The sequence below is a fragment of the Falco rusticolus genome, chromosome 14 (assembly GCF_015220075.1).
Source record: "Falco rusticolus isolate bFalRus1 chromosome 14, bFalRus1.pri, whole genome shotgun sequence".
In the NCBI taxonomy this organism is placed as follows: Eukaryota; Metazoa; Chordata; class Aves; order Falconiformes; family Falconidae; genus Falco; species Falco rusticolus.
The window spans coordinates 3620752-3640283 of record NC_051200.1 but is presented as its reverse complement, the minus strand read 5'-3'; the positions used below and the strand labels follow the sequence as shown (position 1 = coordinate 3640283).

Here is a 19532-nt window from a genome sequence, read left to right as displayed (position 1 = left end):
GTAACAGCACATCCGTAAGAATTTATGTCCTTACCAAAGTTCACTTTGATGATGAGTGGGTGCTTACAGATCCTCTGGACACAAATAAAAGGTATTTATAAATACTGTAATTAGTGGAAAACATTAAAATAGCTTCTTCCTAGCATCAGGAGTCAGAGATATTTTAAGGTATACCATTTCAAAAATCTGAAAGAAGGACCATATACAAACTGGGAGCATTTTAAATATGTTTATTCAGCAGCTGTTACAATCAGCCTCCAAAAAACTGGAGTCCCCTCTTGTTTCTGAACAGTGTCAAGTGATGAAAATGCCTAAGAACATTGAAGCTAAACAGTGCACTCCTTTCTGAGAAACAGACATGTCTAACAGGGATTAATCTCTTTGAAAAGGCAAAATATAAATATATACACTCTAAATTCACAACAACAGTTTAAACTCACTACGTTAATTCAAGTGGGATAACAGTGGACAAATCCACATCATGTAAACTGCAGTCGTAAAATCTCTCTGCTGTCTCCTCAAACCCTGTCCAGTTTCGGTTTACATTCTGTGATCTGCCTATCGCAGAGTTGAAATACAGAAGCGCTGAAGTGTTGAATCTCAGGGGCTGTGCACAGGACCGGGAACTGGGGTGATACTCTGCTCTCTACACGTTGCTCAAGGCATCCACACCAGGAAGAACCTTACCTGTTAGCAGTTAAAAACATACCGGTAAAGTTAAGAACCCCTCTGCCCTCAAGCAACTAAGTTTTACACTTGCAATTGCATCATTTAAACATATTAAAAGAAATTATCAGACATTACAGGTTAAAAATGGAAGAGCTCGGCTCTATGCATGCTCCTGTTGACTGTGGCTCTTAGGCATATGAGTTACATTTAGATGTTTCACGCAGTAAATACCTTTTAGGGCTGCTGTAGTGAGTATCCAGAGCACAGCTGCACTCATATGTCAGCAGACAGATTCTTAACGTACCACAGTCATCAATTCTCAGTTAACAATAATGGTAAATTTCTAGCCAAGTCTCTGCTAGGGTCAGATCCAAACACCTAAGATCTTTTTCCATTAAGTTTGATGGCAAACAGATTTTTGGTTTGGTCTAGGGAGTTGCTGCATACTTTCTTTAATCTCTAGTGGCACATAAATAGAATTTTGGAGTGTGTGGTGGAAATTTTAAGAATTAATTCAGAAAAAGAAACAAAGCCTCCTACAAGTCTCAAGTCTTTTACTGGGACTAAAACACCCAGGTCTAGATATTTACATGCCTCATTCCAACTGATGGAAGCAAGGAATATGCTCATGTCTGAGCATGAGGGCCCAGATTATTAAAGTGCGATGTTTTCTAAAGCATTTTTAGCTTTTTGTCCTACTTTAATAACGAAGACAGACCTCTGGTTTTGCCTTTTTTTTTTTTTTTGGAAAACCTACCTTCTAATGCTGAAGCTGCATGGCAGTACTGAATTTTAACACTGTTCACAACTCACCAGTTTGTTGGGTTTTGGGTGGGGGGCGTGCATGCCTTCTTTAATCTTCAGAAGCTTTTCTAATTAGCTAGACTTCCGTTACATTTAAAAGATCACACACACAAACCCACATTTTGGGCCAAAACTTAGACAAGTTTGTTCTTTTGAATAAATCAGTTGCACAGTGTTTCCTTCTAGCCATCTGCATTCTTTCCCTTTACCATCACTCCCTAGGCAACAGAAACAAAAGCTCTGTCTCGCATATAACTGCTGGAAACTAGCAGCTGCAATGCAGTTTATTGCAGTTTCTCTTCTACAGAGAAGCTGACAGCATTAGATAATTTACCCATATTGGGAAACAGCTAATTACCAGAGGAAATGAAAACTCATTTAGAGTACAATGTAACTCATTAGAGGAATCCTGTAAATTCTCACCATTTTGAATTCCAAGTATACTTGTGCACGTTTGTGATCGATCACTAGAGGGCTCCCCAAAACCACGGAATTTCAAACAATGTGCCCAAAAGGAAACTTCTGGCAAAAATTCCAGACTATTCTGATGTGATTTCCCTCACAGAAACTGGGCATTTTAAACAGTCTGGTTAGCGTGTCTCAGGGGATCATCCACAAAAGTAAGCTCGCTCTCAAGGCCGTTTTATTTTCTATTCCAGCATTTTTGCTTTCTGGGAGTGGCAGACTGTGTTGCTTGCAAGAATACTCCATTTTCTTTCCTCTCTTCCTCTAGGAGGACTACAGAAGAGCAATGAGGAGCTCGTTGCTCAAAAGCTATGTTCAACTCCACATGGTGGAACAGAAAAGACGTTCACCCCATCGTGATTTCTTGAGTATCAACATGTGGCAGAACACCCGAAGTACCCAATTCGCTCGAAGTAGTTAAAATAAAGGAACATTTACCCTCTAGCAGTTCCAGGCTGGCGCCACCTCCGGTGCTGACATGGCTAACTTTATCCTCAGTGTTCCACTTTGCACAGCAAGTAGCTGTATCTCCACCACCTGTAGTACAAACAAAAAAATATAATCAATGAAACACACAGGAAATTCAGATTTTGTTCAGCTTAAGGGCCACAGCCTTGCTATGTGCTGGTCCTGCTCCCAAATACTCTGCATCGGTACATACAACATTTTTTAAAGTCCTATCTCCAAGCTGAAGGACAGATGAAAACATGAGGGAAGAAAAAGAATTTGACAAGTATTTTTAACATGGTACTGGCAAGCATTGTTGCATTTAGAAAGACAAGAAGAAACACATACAGCTGCTTACCAATAATGGTGATGGTGCCCTTTCCAGTTACTTCTACCACTTTGTCCATCAGGGCTTTGGTTCCTTTGGCAAACTTGTCCCACTCAAAGACACCGACTGGGCCATTCCACACAATTTGCTTGGCCCTTCCCACAACTTCAACAAACTTTGCCACACTTTGAGGGCCACAGTCCAAGCCCTAAGACAAGTAAAAGAAGCCATTGATACACTTCCTGCTGACCCTCATCTCAAATCGCCAATGTTTAGCTGGGATCCTCAGAAGCTTCCCCCTTAGCCCCAGATATGAAGCAAGTATTTCTCTATATGCACTGAATACTGAGAAGCAGAAAGATTTATCAGCAGCTGCTGCAGGAGGTGGAGTCTGGTGTGGTATTTATCTTCCTAGTACAAGTAATTAAATTTTTAAGTCAATGCCAGATGCTTGAAGCCTTGATTAGAAACTTTTGCTAACTCCACTTAAATTTGTCAAATACAAGGGATTTCTACTGTACTCAAGGTTTTAAGAGGAGTTTTGTTGTTTTAATACAAACCTCACAAAAGCTATTTTAAACTTAAAAATTCAGGACAAACAGGACTTCCATTTCATTAAACCAACACACTACACAGTTTGACCACCTTCAGAAACATTTGCAAAGAATGATAATTACTTTTTCTACTCCTTTAAGGTGTCCTTCCCACCACGCTGCTGCCTGTTACTTCTTTTAGTCCCTTAAAGCCTATTAAAACCTACCATCCAGCCAGCAGGAATGCCTGAAGCCACTGTGGCTTCCCCAGTCTGTGCATGCTCATCAAATTTGTCTGCAGTGATGAAATCAACAGGCAGAGTAATCTTCACGCCATTCTTCTCTGCCTTGGCCATCAGGTCCTTGACAATTTTTGATCCCTCTTCATCAAACAGAGAGTTACCAATCTAGAGAAATTATTTGGGAAAAGTAAGAGAGAGGTGTTTGTTTAGCTACTGTAGCTAAACTACAGCAGTAGTCAAGCCAGCCATTCTGGAAAGACTGTTCTCCTAACGCACCTAGCTAGACATAGGCACCAATTTGATTTTTGCAAAGTGATTGTCAAGTAACTTCTCAGTGCTCCCTACTCTTGCAGAGAGCTGATAGCCAGTTCTCAATACTAGCATATATAAAGGACATTCTGACCGCATTCTTTCCTAGGAGTAGGCACCGAATTGCTCTTTTCGTACCTCCATGTTGTTGATCACTTTGAGGAAGGTGAATGCCATTCCACCACCAATGATCATCTCATTGACCTTATCCAACATGTTATTGATCAGCTGGATCTTATCCTGAACCTTGGCTCTGGCGAGAGAGAAGGAAAAACGATGAATAATGTAGCTGCTGCCCAAAACTCCTGAGGCAAAACTTACTCGATTGTGGTGTATCAAAGCCATATGGAGAGAATGATCCGACAAAGGAGTTGTTGGGAGCAGGTAGAAAGGGAATTTGGCAACTTCACAGGCCAGCATTAAACATCAACTTACAAGAGCCCTCTATTTTTTTCCTATTTCAATCTAAACCTCGTTGGCACTTTAGAGCCTGATTTCCCCTGCTGTCCAGCAAGGTAGAGCAGAGATCAGAGCACTGCCATTCATAACCACTGTCCAACCCCAGCAGGATCTTCTGTACCAGCTGCCATACCGCCAGCTCCTGTAACCCTTCCAGGTCCGGCACCCCGCCACACTCACAGCACAGCTCCAAACTGCTAGGGTGATATGTGATACAGAACTGCCCTGCCCCAAAGCCGATGACTGCTTTTGGTACAAGATACAAACGGTATTGGAACAATACCAAAATTTCTTTATATAGGAAAGGCAGAGGAGGCAGTAAATAGACAAAAGTCTCCTGTCTTCTCTCTTTAATGCCATGTATGGAATTTTTGTTGTTATCTAAAAGAAAGCTTCATAAAAGACCTCAGGAAACAACCCCGAGTGAAATCTGGTCTGGCACTCTGAGACCTCCATCATAGTCTTAAGACCATACCCTACTTGGTGACGTTAGATGAGGCCATTTCCTCTTCTTGCTTTAGTTTCTCCATCTCTAAACCATGGATAACTGCATGAATTTCATTAACAAAATGCTTTCAGACCTAACCATAAGAAATAGGCATTGCCTCTACAAATCCAGTCTTGGCAACCATGGAGAGCTCTCGTGTGAGCCAGCCACCAACCCCAGCTTAAGCCGTGAAGCTGCAAATGTTGCTACGCTGTAGGCACTGAGCAGGTCAAGAAGCCTTGATGGGATGGGACAGAGCTGCAGCAAAAGCCTGCAGTGCCCACCTTGCCCTGTGCAGCTGCAGGCAGAAAGATACGGGAAGGTGAATTACATAATTACATTTTTCTTTCTTGCCCTTGCACATACCCTGCTTCTAGCACTGAATTACCTTCCTGCACATGGTCTTTCTTTCCCAACACATTTAATTTCCACTTTACTTGTTAGTACAGTTATTCTCAGTTCATCTTCTAGGCCCAATTTTATTATAGATAAGCAGTAGCAAGCCTGCAACTGGACCACACACAGCTTCCAAGCATGACTTCCCTCTGGTACAACCGAGCCAGAGTTGCTGGATCTGCCATCCCACCTAAAAAGGTGCCACTTCCAGACAGATACAGGTATTTTCTGGCTCTGAACTGCTTCAGAGTTCACCCTGTGACTCACTAAGGTGCAGTCAGCACTCGTTAGTCCTTGGCCACACAATGAGTTTAGTACCAGGCTCCTAGTCTGGGAACCTCCTGGTCACCCTTGTTATGTACCTCTCAAAAAAGGTTCGCTACAGCCAAGGTCATAGAAAAAGTTTAAACTTTATGCAAGAACTGAATACTACTTCTTAAAAAACACATTTATGGGTGCAAAGAGCAGAAATAAGGCACATACTTCTGTCAGGAACACAGGAATGTTATGGTGTCCCAGTTCTGTGTTACATAGCAAGGTATTTTAATTCACCTGATGACCTGAAATACTGTCACTGAACTACAGTGCCAGACTGGGTACAAACATGACCAAAATCATTAGCAATGGGAAATTATTTCTACACACAGTCACTTGGTTTTGCACCTTCAAGTTTCTTGGCACACTAGGTACTGGGGGAGAGTGGAGGCCTACCCAGCTACAGTAGGTCACCATTGCATAACGACAGACTGTGTCAATTTAAACAGTGCTGAGCGTGCAGGATGCTTGTACTCTGAACCGTGGAGGAAAGGTCACCAACAATGTTTCAGGGCCATCATGTGTCTCTAACAGCTCTTCTGGTTCATCTGTACAACAAACTGCTGTGGATTGTCTCCATGTGGGGAATTAAGAAGAGGTTAGCAGATATGATGACCAGACCCTGACAGTATCATCACAGGAGCAGACACGGCCAGTTAGCTCCTCTCTAATCTGTATCTTACAGAGATCTTGGGACTTATCTATAAATCTGAACTGTAGGCACAGTTAGAAGGAAAACACTTGTTTGAACCAAGCCAAAATAACTTTTCATTTCTTACAGAGGAGTTAAAGAGAAATATGGAGTTGATATGTTCTTGAGTCTTACCCTCCAAGAATTGCTAAGAAGGGTCTCTCCGGACTTTCTAGGGCCTTAGCAAAGTAATCCAGTTCTTTCTTCATGAGGAAGCCAGCAGCCTTCTGAGGCAGATTGACACCTACCATGGAGCTGCAGAATAAAAGAGTGAGGAATGGAAAAATTTTCAATCAGTACAGGTCCAACATCCCTGTGTCTCACAGCATTGCAAAGCCAATCCTTTAGTCAGTTGCAGCAATGAGAACAGCATGAAAACAAAGACAAGGTTTTTGTTTTCCTACTTTGATAAGCTGGCTGTACACCCTTACTTTCTGAGATTGTTTTTGCACAGATATATTAATACGCAAGAAAGTCACAGTGTTAACCAGTGATCCAGAGTGCTGAGGGACAGTTAAGCATAAGAGCACAGATGTCTTCTTCCAACAGCACCAGATCATGAAATCAAGCTCAAAGCAGACCACTGGAGTTTGCAAAGCACACATACCTAACCACACTCCATGAGAATAATCAATCTGGAGCTATTAATCTTTTGGAAAAGAGGTCTGCTATAATTGCAGGACAATTTATACAAGTCCAAAGCAAGTAATTTTTTTATCCTCAAAGCCTAAAAAGTCAGTTCAAGTCTTAGGAGTTACACCTGTCTCCTGTGCCCAGAAGCAAACTTGAAAGAGCATATACTATTGACAACTGTCTCCACTAAATCCATTACTCACGAACAAACAGCAGAATGGTAACGGGATAAGCCCAAAAGGAAGTTAAAACTCACTGGGGACACAGTTGTATGTGTTTCCATGACATCATTCTGCAGTTCTGCCTGTGGAAGGGAACTGGATACACACCTGTGAGCCCGGTGGGCAGTTCCAAAAGCATCATTGACATAGACATCTCCCAGTTTAGAAAGAGAGGCTCTGAAAGCCTCCACTTTTGCAGAATCAGCCTTGATCTAAAAAGAAAAAGAATGACAAGTTTGTGCTATTCAGGTACACAGAAATGATTCTGAAACTGAAGCCAAAGTCAGCAATTTGACTTATAAACCCAAAGCAAAGAAAGGTCAGCTGGAGAAACTCATCAGTTCATCCTGTGGGTCACTGTATTTCGTGTGGTCTTTCCCAGTAAGTAAGTAGGAGCAACAGAAAGATTTAAATGGTTTAAACTCCACATTAAACTCCCTGAGACTGCTATTACAGGCCCGAGGCCTGTTCCCACTTCAAGCTTCTAGTCTATCAGAGCAGGAATGAACTGCAGCACTACCAACCTTTCAGTCTCTCTCCTACAGATTTCCAGTTTTGTGCGGTGACCACAGGTTAACAGAAAGGGTGTGTGGAGATGAGGCAATGCTGAGATGAGACTAACAATTACTGAACAAAGAAAATGTGGTCCTCAAGTGCCACAGGTAAAAGGACAAGCTCCTGAAGGACTGATACAACGATGCATTGAGGATTAACTTATACGTAGCCTGCACACTACAACAGGCCACAGCAAAAGCAGCCAACATTGGAAAGCTGAAGATAAGCTTAGCATGTAGTAAGCAAGAACAGATGCATTTCTGTTAAAACTTCTCCATCCTCTACGCATCCTACCAAATCCTCATGGGACAGCGCATATAGTTGGGTTTTCTTTACCACCATGAAAAGACAGCAGAGCTCACTCTGACACTAAGTGACTGCTTGGACCTAGTTTACAGCCACTTGCTCTTAAAGAACGGCCCAGACTGGCAGTCAAGCTATCACCTCTCCCAGTGCTTTTTGCTTTACCAGCTCATCATTCCCAGTGAGGCCTCTGCTAGCGCCCAGATGTAACACCATGGGGATGATGGCAGGCAGGTACACTAATGTACGGCAGATGGGTTCAGCCCGAGCATAAAACAAGCCAAAGGGGCTACACAGATTATAGAACAATGTTTTCAACTGCTCCTTCACTTGTTAAATCGCCTGGCTTTACACAAAGAGATTAAGTACCAGTAACATCTGTAAGCAGAACACAAGAGGCTCTGAACGAAGGAACCACTGCCACTTGATCTGCTTTGTTAACAAGCACCAGTTAATAATCTGCAGTCTTGTACCACATCACTATTTCCATAGCACCAACTTTCACCTCTGTTAGGATGAGAAGCAGGTGTGTCAACAGCCCCCCTCCTCTTCTGCTCAACTGCAGCACATGCTTCCATATGCATACAGCCAGCTAAATAACCTGAAAATTACACAAATGCACTAAACCAAGGGACTGCTTCCCAAAGCAAATTAAATTTTTGCCCCACTTTTCCCTGCCACCATATTGGCTTTCAGTGGCGCACAATTCTGGTAGCAAATAATTCCAGACTTGCTCAATTTCTTATTGCCATCAGCAAAGGCTTACTAGTTCTCTGGCCTGTTTTACAGGAGTCCTGTGTCAGCCCATAAAGGGCACCACACCATGTCAGCATTCCACCCCACAAACTGAATCTGAAAGGAGCCAAGACCTGTGTAAAGTCAGTGGGGTCACTGTCACTAAGAAAAGCAGCTGTCTGGAGCAAGCACTCTTCCTGACCTTCAAGAAAATGTCAGAGGTGCAAGGCAGCCTGGCCTTAGATGATTATTAAGACCAGATAGGCTTATAAAAGGGTTTGATAATTCCTATGCTGCAGAATGTTTAAACTTTATATTAAAACATCAGTCAGATAACCAAGAAAGAAGCGTCTTTCTTATGGCCCCAGTGGCAACAATCTCAAACAGACCTTGTTTTTTGGTCTAGATGTCCCAAAATAAAGTCTAATAAGCAGCAACTAGTTTGCTGCACAGCCCTATTTCCCCCGCTTTCCTTCTGTTACAGACTACAGCACCTTCAACAGAGTCATCTGTAACCTTTCACATAAGCTGTTTCATCTTGGAAATTCAATGCATTTGACTCGAACTTCCTCACAGCATGGTACAAATGATCGGACACACTGAACTGAAGATCTCTGACATCCTTCTGAGAGCAAATTCATAAACAGCATTTTAGACCGGCTGCTGGTTCCTTGTCAGTCTGCAGCAAACAAGCTAGTAAGACCAGAGCAGGCACACACAAAAGCTAGACTTAAGTTTCACCTTGTTCCCTGATGCATCCTTCCCTTTCCCTTCTTCTTCTACGTGGAATCGGAGGTTCTCTAGCAGGATGATGGAGCCAGCTGCAGGATTAGCACAGGCCTTCTCCACCTCAGGACCAACGCAATCCTTCAGGAATAAGACCTCCCTGCAAACACAAGATACACACTGTCATCCCACCAGTGATTCTTCCTTTCAGAAAGGGAAGCACCCAGGTCCGCTGCCAGAGAGGGCCTGAGGCATGCTGGACTGCTCTTCTACTTCACCTGCCCAGGAGTGCTTTAAGCTCCACAGCTACTGGGGCCAAGGAGAACTTTTCAGGCATGGGAACGCCATCCGGGCGACCCAGGTGACTCATCAAAACCACTGACTTGGCTCCATGATCCAAGCAGTGCTTGATAGTAGGAACAGCCGCCTTGATCCTATAATAGCAGAGAAGAATAAATTAAAAAAGGATTCAAGTAGTCTACCAGGCAAGCAAACTTAGTAAACACACAAGAGCCTTGGGAGTTGTCCTTCAAAAATGACAAAAGAAACTGAGCACAAGAGCTGGGCAGAACAATTACCTAAGAAGTCCATCCTACCTCTGGCATTCACGTGGTTCAGCCTACCTCTCACCAGAAGACAGCAGGACATCACCACCAGCAAAAAGGGACACTGGGCTTCTCAGCAACCTACCCTTATTAGAACAAATGTCTAGGAGACTAACCACATCCCACAGAGCACAGCTTTCCCTGTGGAGCTAACCCAGCCTATCCTTCTAGGGACTGTGACAATCCTGAAGCATGGTCCACAAAGCATCAACAAAATTCTCTGTCCCAGCATGTTTTCCTGTGTTCCACTGTTATCTTCCATGTAACGTAGGACACTGAAGTGAAATGCATTTTGTAATCTAAATTCTGCTGATTGCTTGTAGCTAAGAAATATCAGGACACACCTGAACATTACTGGGCCTCCTGGTTTAGTCTGTGATTCTGAACAAATAAAGACATGACGGGAATGTTGAGCAGCAGGCATTCTGTGGTGAACAAAACTGTCATCTGTCTGCAAGTGACAGACAAGCAAGACAAGACATTTGATATCACTGTTTCTAAATCCCGTCTCTTTGTGTGCTGCACTAACACAAGTCAACATACCTGCAGGGTAACCAGGAGGCAGAAAGTATTCTGGATACTACCAACAAATACAGCTCATTTTCACACACAGTGAAAAGGATGTGGTTGTGAAATGGTCACAACGCTTCAGCCACTTTTAAAGAATGTAGTTTAGGATCTGTACAATTAAAAGACTTTTCTATATGCTTTCCACAGCAGGTATAGTGAGAAGAAGCCTTGCAGTTAGCATAGTTTGCCAGTGGCTGCAGGGGTTTTAATTAACAATTGTTGGACCTTCTCTAAGACAGCTTTAATATCCTGGTATGAGCAATCACAGCTTAATCATGGCAGTATTCCAGGTACTGCTAATGTAACTGGGCTGAAGTCAGAGCGAAAACAGACTTCAGGGCTTCCATCTGGGACAGAAGTTATGGCTCACCTTTGATTGTTGGTTATTTTGTGATCCTTCATTGGAACATTGAAGTCAACCCTAAAAAAAAAAACAAGAACAAAATTAAATAATCAACAAATTTCTTTTACAAAGAGTGAGGGAACCTGTCAGTAAAAATGCTGGCTAGAAAAGCAATGTTACAATTAAAGTAAGATTTTTAATTGTGCCTTGGTACACAAGTTTCATTTTGAAATCAGTATGTTATTAGGCATTTCTGCTTGTAATAATAGAACATAAACCAAGAACAAATATCTGCTAGAATGACTTAGTAAAGCTATGCCACCAATACATCCTAATACTCATGACCGCAGTAGCAATGATGCTGAAGAAACACATAAAACTGAGATTGAACAAGCTCCCCACAACCTTTTCATTTTAAACAACATGCTCTCAGGTCACTGACTAGGAGCTTCCAAGGGAAAAGGAAGGGAATAATGAAAAGTGTCGTTGTGTTCTCTAATGAGGCCTCTAAAGTACCTGGTTACACTACTAAGGCAAGCGGGCAGGCTCAAGGAAGCTGTCCAGGCATTGTCTACAACTCTGAATTTCTGTTCTCCGTAGCCGGGTCCTGGGGCTTATCACATTCCCACTGGAAGACCAGCCATGGATCTAGAGATAACTTCCCTACTCGTGCCAGGTGAAGGGATGCGAGAGGGAAGTTTCATCAGCCATTTCTCGCTAGCTGCCTTGCGCCCACGTGCTGACTAGCAGCAGGAAGCTGTGTTTGCGTAACAGCAAAGGCAGGAATTACTCACCAGCTACATCTAACCCAGTGTAACAGGCTATCAGAACCAGCAAAGTAAAACACACTGCTACAGTGTACCCTTCACCATTCTGTATCTGTATTAAAGAACACCACAATTCAGGAAGTTATTTGAATTCTTTCACAACCTGCTCAGCACAAGAAACAGATGGAAAGACAGACAAAAGCTGCCAGCAAAACAGGAGTAGCTGAGCAGAAAGAAATTGAACTGGCAGCCCCACAGTACAGTGGACTAATTCTAAAAAGAAAAGAACCATTATCATGCTATTATTCTAAAAGGAGAGAATAAAAGAATAGTTTGCTTTACAGAGCCATCAGAGCTACAAAAGGAAGACCCAGTTTGCTCTTCTTCCCCGCTGCAGATAACTGAAATCTGAGCTCCCCTTGAACCTGTTTCTCCTCCCCATTCCCAACTTCTCTTGAAGCTTCAGCACTGAGACTGGAAGATAACCAGGTTATGAGTATGCCAAAATTATGACAGATAAGAAAAAAAAAAAAAAAAGAAGATACTGATTTTACTAGTACTGAGCACACATGGTGACTCTTTTCAGTGAAATGAGACGCAGGCAGGGAACACAAAGGCTGACACCTCATCTGCCGTTTCACTGTTTTAGCAGCCCATCACAGAACTGCAAAAATAGGTATGTGCATTAACTACCGGAGACTAAGAGCTGGCCAACTCATCCTCTGCCAAAGCAAGACTGTTCTCTGTAACATAACCCAGAAAAGGTAAAACCGGCAGGGTAAAAAAAAAAAAGTTGTTACAGAGATAAAAAGGCCTTTTGTCATACAAAATTTAGGAAGCCATGCAAATTCTGAGCTAGCTTCTTCAGTACTCCTTATGGGGGTTAGTTTCTGGTAATCAAATTTCTAGGGAACTACTTCAAAATGAGACAACAGAGAGACAAGATAAAAAGAGCAAGTTGTCTCACACAGACTACAGGGAAGAGAAGTTACAATTTTGTTGTATCTGCCTACTCACTGAGCAAGGTAACAGACACACAGTAGTCACATCATGGTGACCTTGGACAAAGAATCCCACAATAAGAGTATTCCGTGGAGGATGTACCTCAGTGCCATTATCTCCCAGTATTTGGCAACAATTCCACCATTAGGCTTTCAGCAGCCCTTGATGTTTTATAACTAACCTACAAATTCCTATTTTAGGGTTTTACACCTGGACGTGCTGAATACCTGTGCGACTCGAAGCTTGCTGCAAAAAAGCAAAATTACTGTTTTATTTGGGTAGCTGGCCAGAGCCATATTTTCCCTTTTTTTTATTGCAACGCTTTTTGGATTTGCAGGAAGGAAGAAGGGAACTGGGGAATAAGCAGGTTTTGGAGCACTCCCCAATAAAATCAGGGTAGACTGGCTCGTTTTCTCCCCAGGCCGCCTGTGGATGGCGGGTACAGGTGGAAGCCGAGCGGCCGTAGCCCCCAGTTGCCCACCTCGGGCAGCGCTGGGCACCATCCTGCCCGGCCCCAACAAGGCTGAGCGCGGCCGGGGCTCACGCTACCCCCGTCAATCACAGCCCCGCCACCGGGAGAGGGACACGCTCCCGGAAGGGGTAACCCGGGACGTGCGGGGCCTCCCCAGCAGCCGGGCGGGGAGCAACCCAAACCCCGTAGGAAAGACTTTGCCGGGCCCAGACGTGCCGCTGCCGAGGACGGGGGTGACTTTGCTGCCCGGGGGAAGCTGCGCCGGAGTCCGGCCGCGGAGGGCCCGGCAGGGCGGGGAGGCAGCGCGGCCGGCCGGGGCCCAGCGGGGCGGGGAGGCAGCGCTACTCCCCCCGCTCCTCCATCCCCGGGAGGCACAGCCCGCCCCGCCGCCTCCTCGCCAGGCCCAGCCGCTGTCGAAGGCCGCCCCGGCACAAGGGCGCCAGGGGTGGCGGCCCCGGGCGCTCCTGCCCCCGCGGGGCCAGGCCGTTCCTCTCCTCCCCGCACCGCGCGGCGGGGCCCAGCTCCTCACCTCATAACGACCCGCTTGCCCTTCACATCCACCTTGTCGAGGGTGAGCTTGTTGGAGAGAGACATGTTGGCTCCCGGCTCGACTCGATCCGCTCCGCTCCACCGCCGCCCGCGCTCTGCCGCAGCGCCCGCCCGCGTCGCCGGCACGCAGCCCGCCCCGCCCCTGCCCGTCAGCGATTGGGCCGCACCGCCCTCCGCGCGTCACTATTGGTCCAGCCGCCTGCCCGTCCGCAGAGTGCCCTCCCCCGCGGGAGGCCGGGCTGCGGCGGGAGGCCCGGTCACGTCCCGCACGCAGCCGGGCCCGGTCGCCTCGGGGCAGAGTTACCGCCGGCTGCGCACCTGGGCGCTCCGCACCGCCCGCCACGCCCCGGGGGCCCGCTAGGCCTGCGCCCGTCAATTTAAATATGTATTTCACTGTAGAATTAAAAAGAAATCCGCCAGCGCACCGTAGAGCGCGCTTTTCCTGGAACTAGCACACAGCAGTCCCGGCAGGCAGCGTCGGGCTCCCGGCTTCGGGGGTAGCTGGCTGCCGGGTTTGTTTCCTCCTTAAATACTCGGTCAGATTTCACTGACATGAACCGCCTTTCATTTCTAATCTCTAACGTCCAAATTAGTAATTCTGGATCTTACTAGAGGGTAGAACCTCGGTGAAGGTGGCATGCAGGGCGGCTGGCCCTCAGGCAGTGGGTAGGCCCTGCGGGGCAGGCAGGCCTCGGCCCACCGCTCACCTACAAGAGAAGAGAAACCCCAGGGTATTTTTAAATTACCTACGTAGATTAATACTTTTCAAGACAACTGTTTAAAGGGATACACTTTCCAGATGTATGCTCTGTGTGGGCTGTCCAAAAATTCCCTGTCCCAGGTGTGTGTGCGGCCTGTAAGGCCGTGGAATGGGGCTGCATGCTGTGGGAAAAGGAGCTCACCGTCTTTTGGGTTTTACCCATAGGACAGCTAGGCCCCTCTGTCTGCTGGCAGGTTTTTTTTTGCCAAACTTGCTAATGATGCAGATATTGCTGAGAAAACTGTGATGACAAGCTGAGCGCCTGACAAAATCTTTGCTGACAGGAAAGGGCAAACTCAGAGGAATAGCCTGTAACAGGCAAGTGAAGTGCGGGCAAAACAGGAAAAAAACAGCATGCACTTACAAGAAACAAAATGCAAAGATAAGTAAAGAGCCAAACCAGTGCATTGCTCGCACATGGCTGAAAGGGTCCACCCTGCATGGGCTCTGGGGCAGAAAAGCGGGAGCATCCTCCTGCACGACTTATCAGAAGGCTTGGGGAAGCATGGCTGGGCCTCCAGGATAGGTTAGAGCCATCAATTTACCCAAGTTACATCGCAATCCCAACAGCAACAAAAGCTGAAATAATTCATCTGGGAACAAACTAATAGGTGGTGTGAAATCACCAATTAGGCAGTCACCTATTAGGATGAGAAGAGTAGGCACACATCACTTTAGTTTATCAGTGTGTGTCGTGGTAGTTCATCATCTGTAGCTATAAGTCATACAAGCAGGGTTCAAATCAAATTAGGTACAGTAATGGTGTCAATATTGACTGCCGAGTGAATCTGAAGTGTATCCAAGGGTCCGTCCTGTGAATTAGTAAACCAGCCCTGAACTTGCAGTAGCCAGTGGGGTCCTTGTAAACCAGAGGACCCCTGGCCACACTCGCAGGACCACCAGTGGGCAGGGACGTCAAAGTGTTGGTGCTAATGCAACATTCACCAAAGCCTGAGTCAAATCCTAAACTGGTCCTGAATCCAGCCTTCCCAGCGCCTGGGAGTGCTCCATTTTTGGATCCTTTTCCAGGGTTTGTTCAGCAAAAGAGCCCTCTCGGGAGTGGGGATCGCCTGCACACAAGGACAGCTGTAAGAGCTGCTTTTACCACAGAGCCTGAGGCACAACTGATAGCAGGTGATCAAATGGCTCACGCTAAAGGGACTCCGGGTAAGGTAAGGAAGGAGTACTCCAGATCCAGAAGAGCTGTAACTAACTGCTCTAAAATCAATCTGTTTCCTTCTCCCTGTTCTTCTTTGTGCTGTACTGCTTTCTTCAAAGGCAACAGTTAAATTCCTTGATGCTGACTCAGAAAGGAAGGCCTTTTTCAGCTGCAGTCTACAACCGCATCCTTGCAGCACCTATTTACTTTCCCCTGTAAATGGATTCATTCATTAGCACAAGGCTTTATTTCAGAAAGCTTGCATGCCGCCTCCTAGGGGTAAAAAGGCATGAAGGAGAAACGCCACGGGAAGTGGCATGAACACGGTGACTTGAGCACCCACAGTAGTGGAAGGTGGAAGGCAGCTCAATACCACAGCTGACTGAGGAGAGGGGACAGTGGGACACTTGCTAATCCCCAGTTAGAAGGCGGCACTCAGGAGTAAAGGACTAAGCAAGCTATAAATAAGAATAAATAAATAAAAACGACGAAGAACATTCTACTCAGTAGGGCTAACTCAACTACAACTATATCCATCTAAAAGGCTAGTAGAGTATTATATAGGAAGTGTGTAGTCAGCTGAAATTAGAAGCTTGGTGCTCTTACAGACATCATTGCTTTGGGCAGAACTGTAGCCATAGTTCACAAGCCTTACTTTAGCTTTATGCTTGCTTGCTTTTTCTCCATTTTTCTTGGGGAAGAACATGAAGTAGGGGAACAGGGAGGATGGCAGATGAGAAATTGCAGTGGCAGAACATAATTCCAGATGGGATACAGCCAGGGCACCAGCATTTGTGCTTTATAAAGAGGATACGAAGAAAGGGGAAGAATTACAGACACGTGTTTGAGACTCAAAGTTCATTCCCATGCTCGAGTCACCTTTCTGTCCTTCCCTCCTGTTGTGAAATATTTAGAACGTATTGCAAATATTTAAAGAAAAAAGCCCTTGCAAACAGTTCAAAACCTTTACTTTTAAATTAACCAGTACAACAAAGCCAGCAGGGCAAAGGGCTGGTAACAAAAAGAACGAGGGTCTGGTGTTAGACCTGTGACCGTCCTAGGAAGTGATTTCTAGGAATACAAAACCAAAGCTGTACTTAGACTGACATAGTGCTTGCCTGTACGGTCCTGCCTGCTTCGTTTAGCCAACGGAATGGAATCGTGGCAAGTTTGGACAGATCACTTGCTGTGCACGTTTATAAGAATCAAGCTGAATGGCTGTGGTTTGGAGACCAGTAATCTGCATCTTCATCTGTAGCATATGTTCCAGTCTTCAGAAACTTCCTGCTTTATAACCACCCCTCTGCATTTTAAGCTCCCACCTAAAGCCACGCTTCAGCACAGGTTCTAAGGTTTCTTTTCACTTTGCATAGTGTAATACTCAACCACAAGTATCTTGTAAGAAAGATATGAGAGCATTCTTGAGAGAGATGGAAGAAGTTCAGGAGGGAGACTGAGAAATGGTTTTTTTTCCCTTCCCCCCTGCCCCCCCTCCACAAATGCTGACTCTCAACCTCATATGCCTACATTTCAGAAATAAAGCATCACTGAATGAGTCTTGAGCAAGACCATTTATATTAAAAGGCTTTTACACACATATCACGTATTTCACTATGAAGTTTTAATACAACAGTTTGTTGTGTTGTTTTTAATTTATTATTTAAAACTTATGGAATTGATTTGTAATACAGATTTTCTTGGATAATCAAAGCTGATGGTGTTTGGGGGCATGTATTTTCATATTCAATATAAATATCAGGCATACTGCCATCATCTATCTTAACTGCATATTTATCTGTTTTAATGCAATCATCTCCTGTCTTTTGCTTTAGACTTTTAATACTGCCTACTTAAAAAATGCATAACAAATTAGTCTAACAATAATCACCAACTAATAAAAAGACAAGTCCCCAGTTACACCCTCCTAATAGATTTGCCACTGAACTGTGCTTTCAGCGACTAGAATAAACCAGAGGCGAGAGTGGTTTGGAGCACCTGCCCCCCTGCCTCCTCCCAGCCCAGGAGCCACCGCAGCATCCCCACCTCTTGCGAAACGGATGCTCGTTTTGGAGTGTTTAAGAAGCAGGGCTCTCCAGGCAAGGTGGGTAAGAACTCAGTGGGAAATGTTAATGCTCTACCGATACTGAACCAATGGTTTCACGATGCCTGAAAGGTGCAATGGAAAGATTTTTCTGCCTCTCAGCAGGAAAATTCCTCCCCAAAAATCTGCCAGGTGCTCTTTCTATGCTCTTTCCCTATTTCAGGTTGCCTGACCCATTCATAGGGTTTTTGCTTTATCGTGTTTAAATGTTTTTCTTGAATTGTGCTTATTTTAAACTTTGGAACTTAGAAGTCTGCTTCGTTAATTTGTAATTTGCTTGGTTCCCAAACCATTGAGCGCTGAAGGAATAATCAGTTCTTGTGAAAGAATAATCAGATCTTGTCTTTTTCTCCTCGGTTTCTCTCATACCTCCTTAACGAGGGCAGTTTCTCACAGCACAAACCCAGGTTCGAGTGCTCTGGGGTAGGCAGGCTGCCGAGGTGACACCCCACTGGACAGCCATCCCAGCGCCAAGTAAAAAATAGAGGGGACAGGAAGCGGCACAGATTCAGTTCTGCTCGGCTTTTATCTTCTGAAACTGTCAACGGGAAGAAGCTCCTCGGAGTGCTGTGCTGCTCCTGCAGGTTGGGCCTCTGGACAGAGGAGAGGTCATCCGCACTCACCATGAATGGCTACCGAGTCACCTCTGCAGTGACCGTACCTGCTTTGAACTCCAGCATTTTACAGCAGGAACATTCGTTTACATACTCTGTAAACTGTCAGCCAGCCGTGGCTCTGTGGAACTCTCAAAGACTTAAAGAAATGCCGTGTAGTTTCTCACAGTGTGCATGCATGAGGTTAGCTTCCACCTTTTTATCCTAAGTAAAAGGTGGAGTTACCTGCTGGCAAACGTCTCTGCCCTGCAAAGCGAGGGAGGGCCTCTGCCTCCGTATGTGATCGTGACGCACTGCTGCACTGCGAGCATTACCAGCTAGGTAAGGACAAATTAGGCAAAAATATTGAGATTTATACCCACAAACTGACTACTGCTCTGAAGATTAAAGTTTGCATGAACACAAATCCCGTATGTTCTCACCAGCTCTAGCTTTGTCTGTTGTAATCTTTCCCAGCTCTTCCTTCTAACGATGTACTGGGATATGGAGTTTGAGTCATCAGTCTGGCACTGGGGAGAAAACTGCCTGAAGCGTAGGCAAAATTCCAAACTCCCAGCACCGCTGCAGCCAGAGAATAAACATGTACGTCTCCTGGCTGCTCCCATCACCTGCCTAACGTCAGCAGGTTGGCAAATGATTGTATGCAATCTCATTTCTGTGATTAGCAGGGAATGAAGGGCTTCAGGTCTGTCCTACTATAAAACTGGATGGAGGGTTAAGCTGAAAATGCTGAAGAACCCCACTCCGTACACAGCGTCTCCTTTTTCTTGCAGCCAAGCATGTATGTGGGCATGAGCTCACAAACTCGCCTTAAGGTGTTTAATGGGATACAAAAAAAAAGTGTCTTACTTCTTCAGCGGTTTTCATTCATGACTTAGCAGACATTATATAAATTCACAGCTACCAAAGTGATCCAGTCACCTGGAAGGAAACCCCCCCAGCATTGCCAGTAGCACAGCTCTGGTATTGTGACAGATGCTGATTCTTGAATCAAAGCTTGACCTTTAGGGCTTTCAAACTGTTCTGGAGAGATGAGGAAAGAGCCTCTTAAGATCATGTAGCTGTATTAAAAGGAAAGCACCTAGGGAGTGGAAAATAATAATAAAAATCTATGCAGGAACTGTGTGCTGCTAAAATGGACTCCAAGCCTGAGAGCAGGATGTTTCAGGCAGCAGCTGCAGAGGCTCCGATACGAACCAGCGGAGTAGCTGGCTACGGGAGGCTGCTGGGGTGTGGGATTTCCATGTGCTTCTGTAATACCACAGAAGAAAA

The 19532-nt window shown here is 45.2% G+C and overlaps 1 protein-coding gene across 1 annotated transcript; it reads right to left on the bottom strand.

Annotated features, from left to right (window-relative positions):
- Positions 1-214: 214 nt before the first annotated feature.
- On the bottom strand, positions 215-13741 carry PGK1 (phosphoglycerate kinase 1). Its single transcript, XM_037408000.1, has 11 exons — positions 13607-13741; positions 10864-10914; positions 9597-9752; positions 9334-9478; positions 7108-7211; positions 6281-6400; positions 3936-4050; positions 3474-3653; positions 2744-2921; positions 2377-2475; positions 215-687 (listed from the first exon to the last, which is right to left on the bottom strand). The coding sequence occupies exons 1-11, from the start codon at positions 13669-13671 to the stop codon at positions 647-649; spliced, it is 1254 nt and encodes a 417-aa protein (XP_037263897.1). The 5' UTR covers positions 13672-13741; the 3' UTR covers positions 215-646.
- Between the last annotated feature and the right edge of the window lie 5791 nt (positions 13742-19532).

What these genes read in the sequence shown, in the direction of transcription:
- PGK1 (XM_037408000.1), bottom strand. Translation starts at nt 13,671, where the DNA reads ATGTCTCTCTCCAACAAGCTCACCCTCGACAAGGTGGATGTGAAGGGC. An exon ending in ACTGCCCACCGGGCTCACAG is followed by an intron (nt 6,401 to 7,107) that starts GTGTGTATCCAG and finishes TTTATTCTGCAG; the next exon opens with CTCCATGGTAGGTGTCAATC. An exon ending in AAGTGATCAACAACATGGAG is followed by an intron (nt 3,654 to 3,935) that starts GTACGAAAAGAG and finishes TAATTTCTCTAG; the next exon opens with ATTGGTAACTCTCTGTTTGA.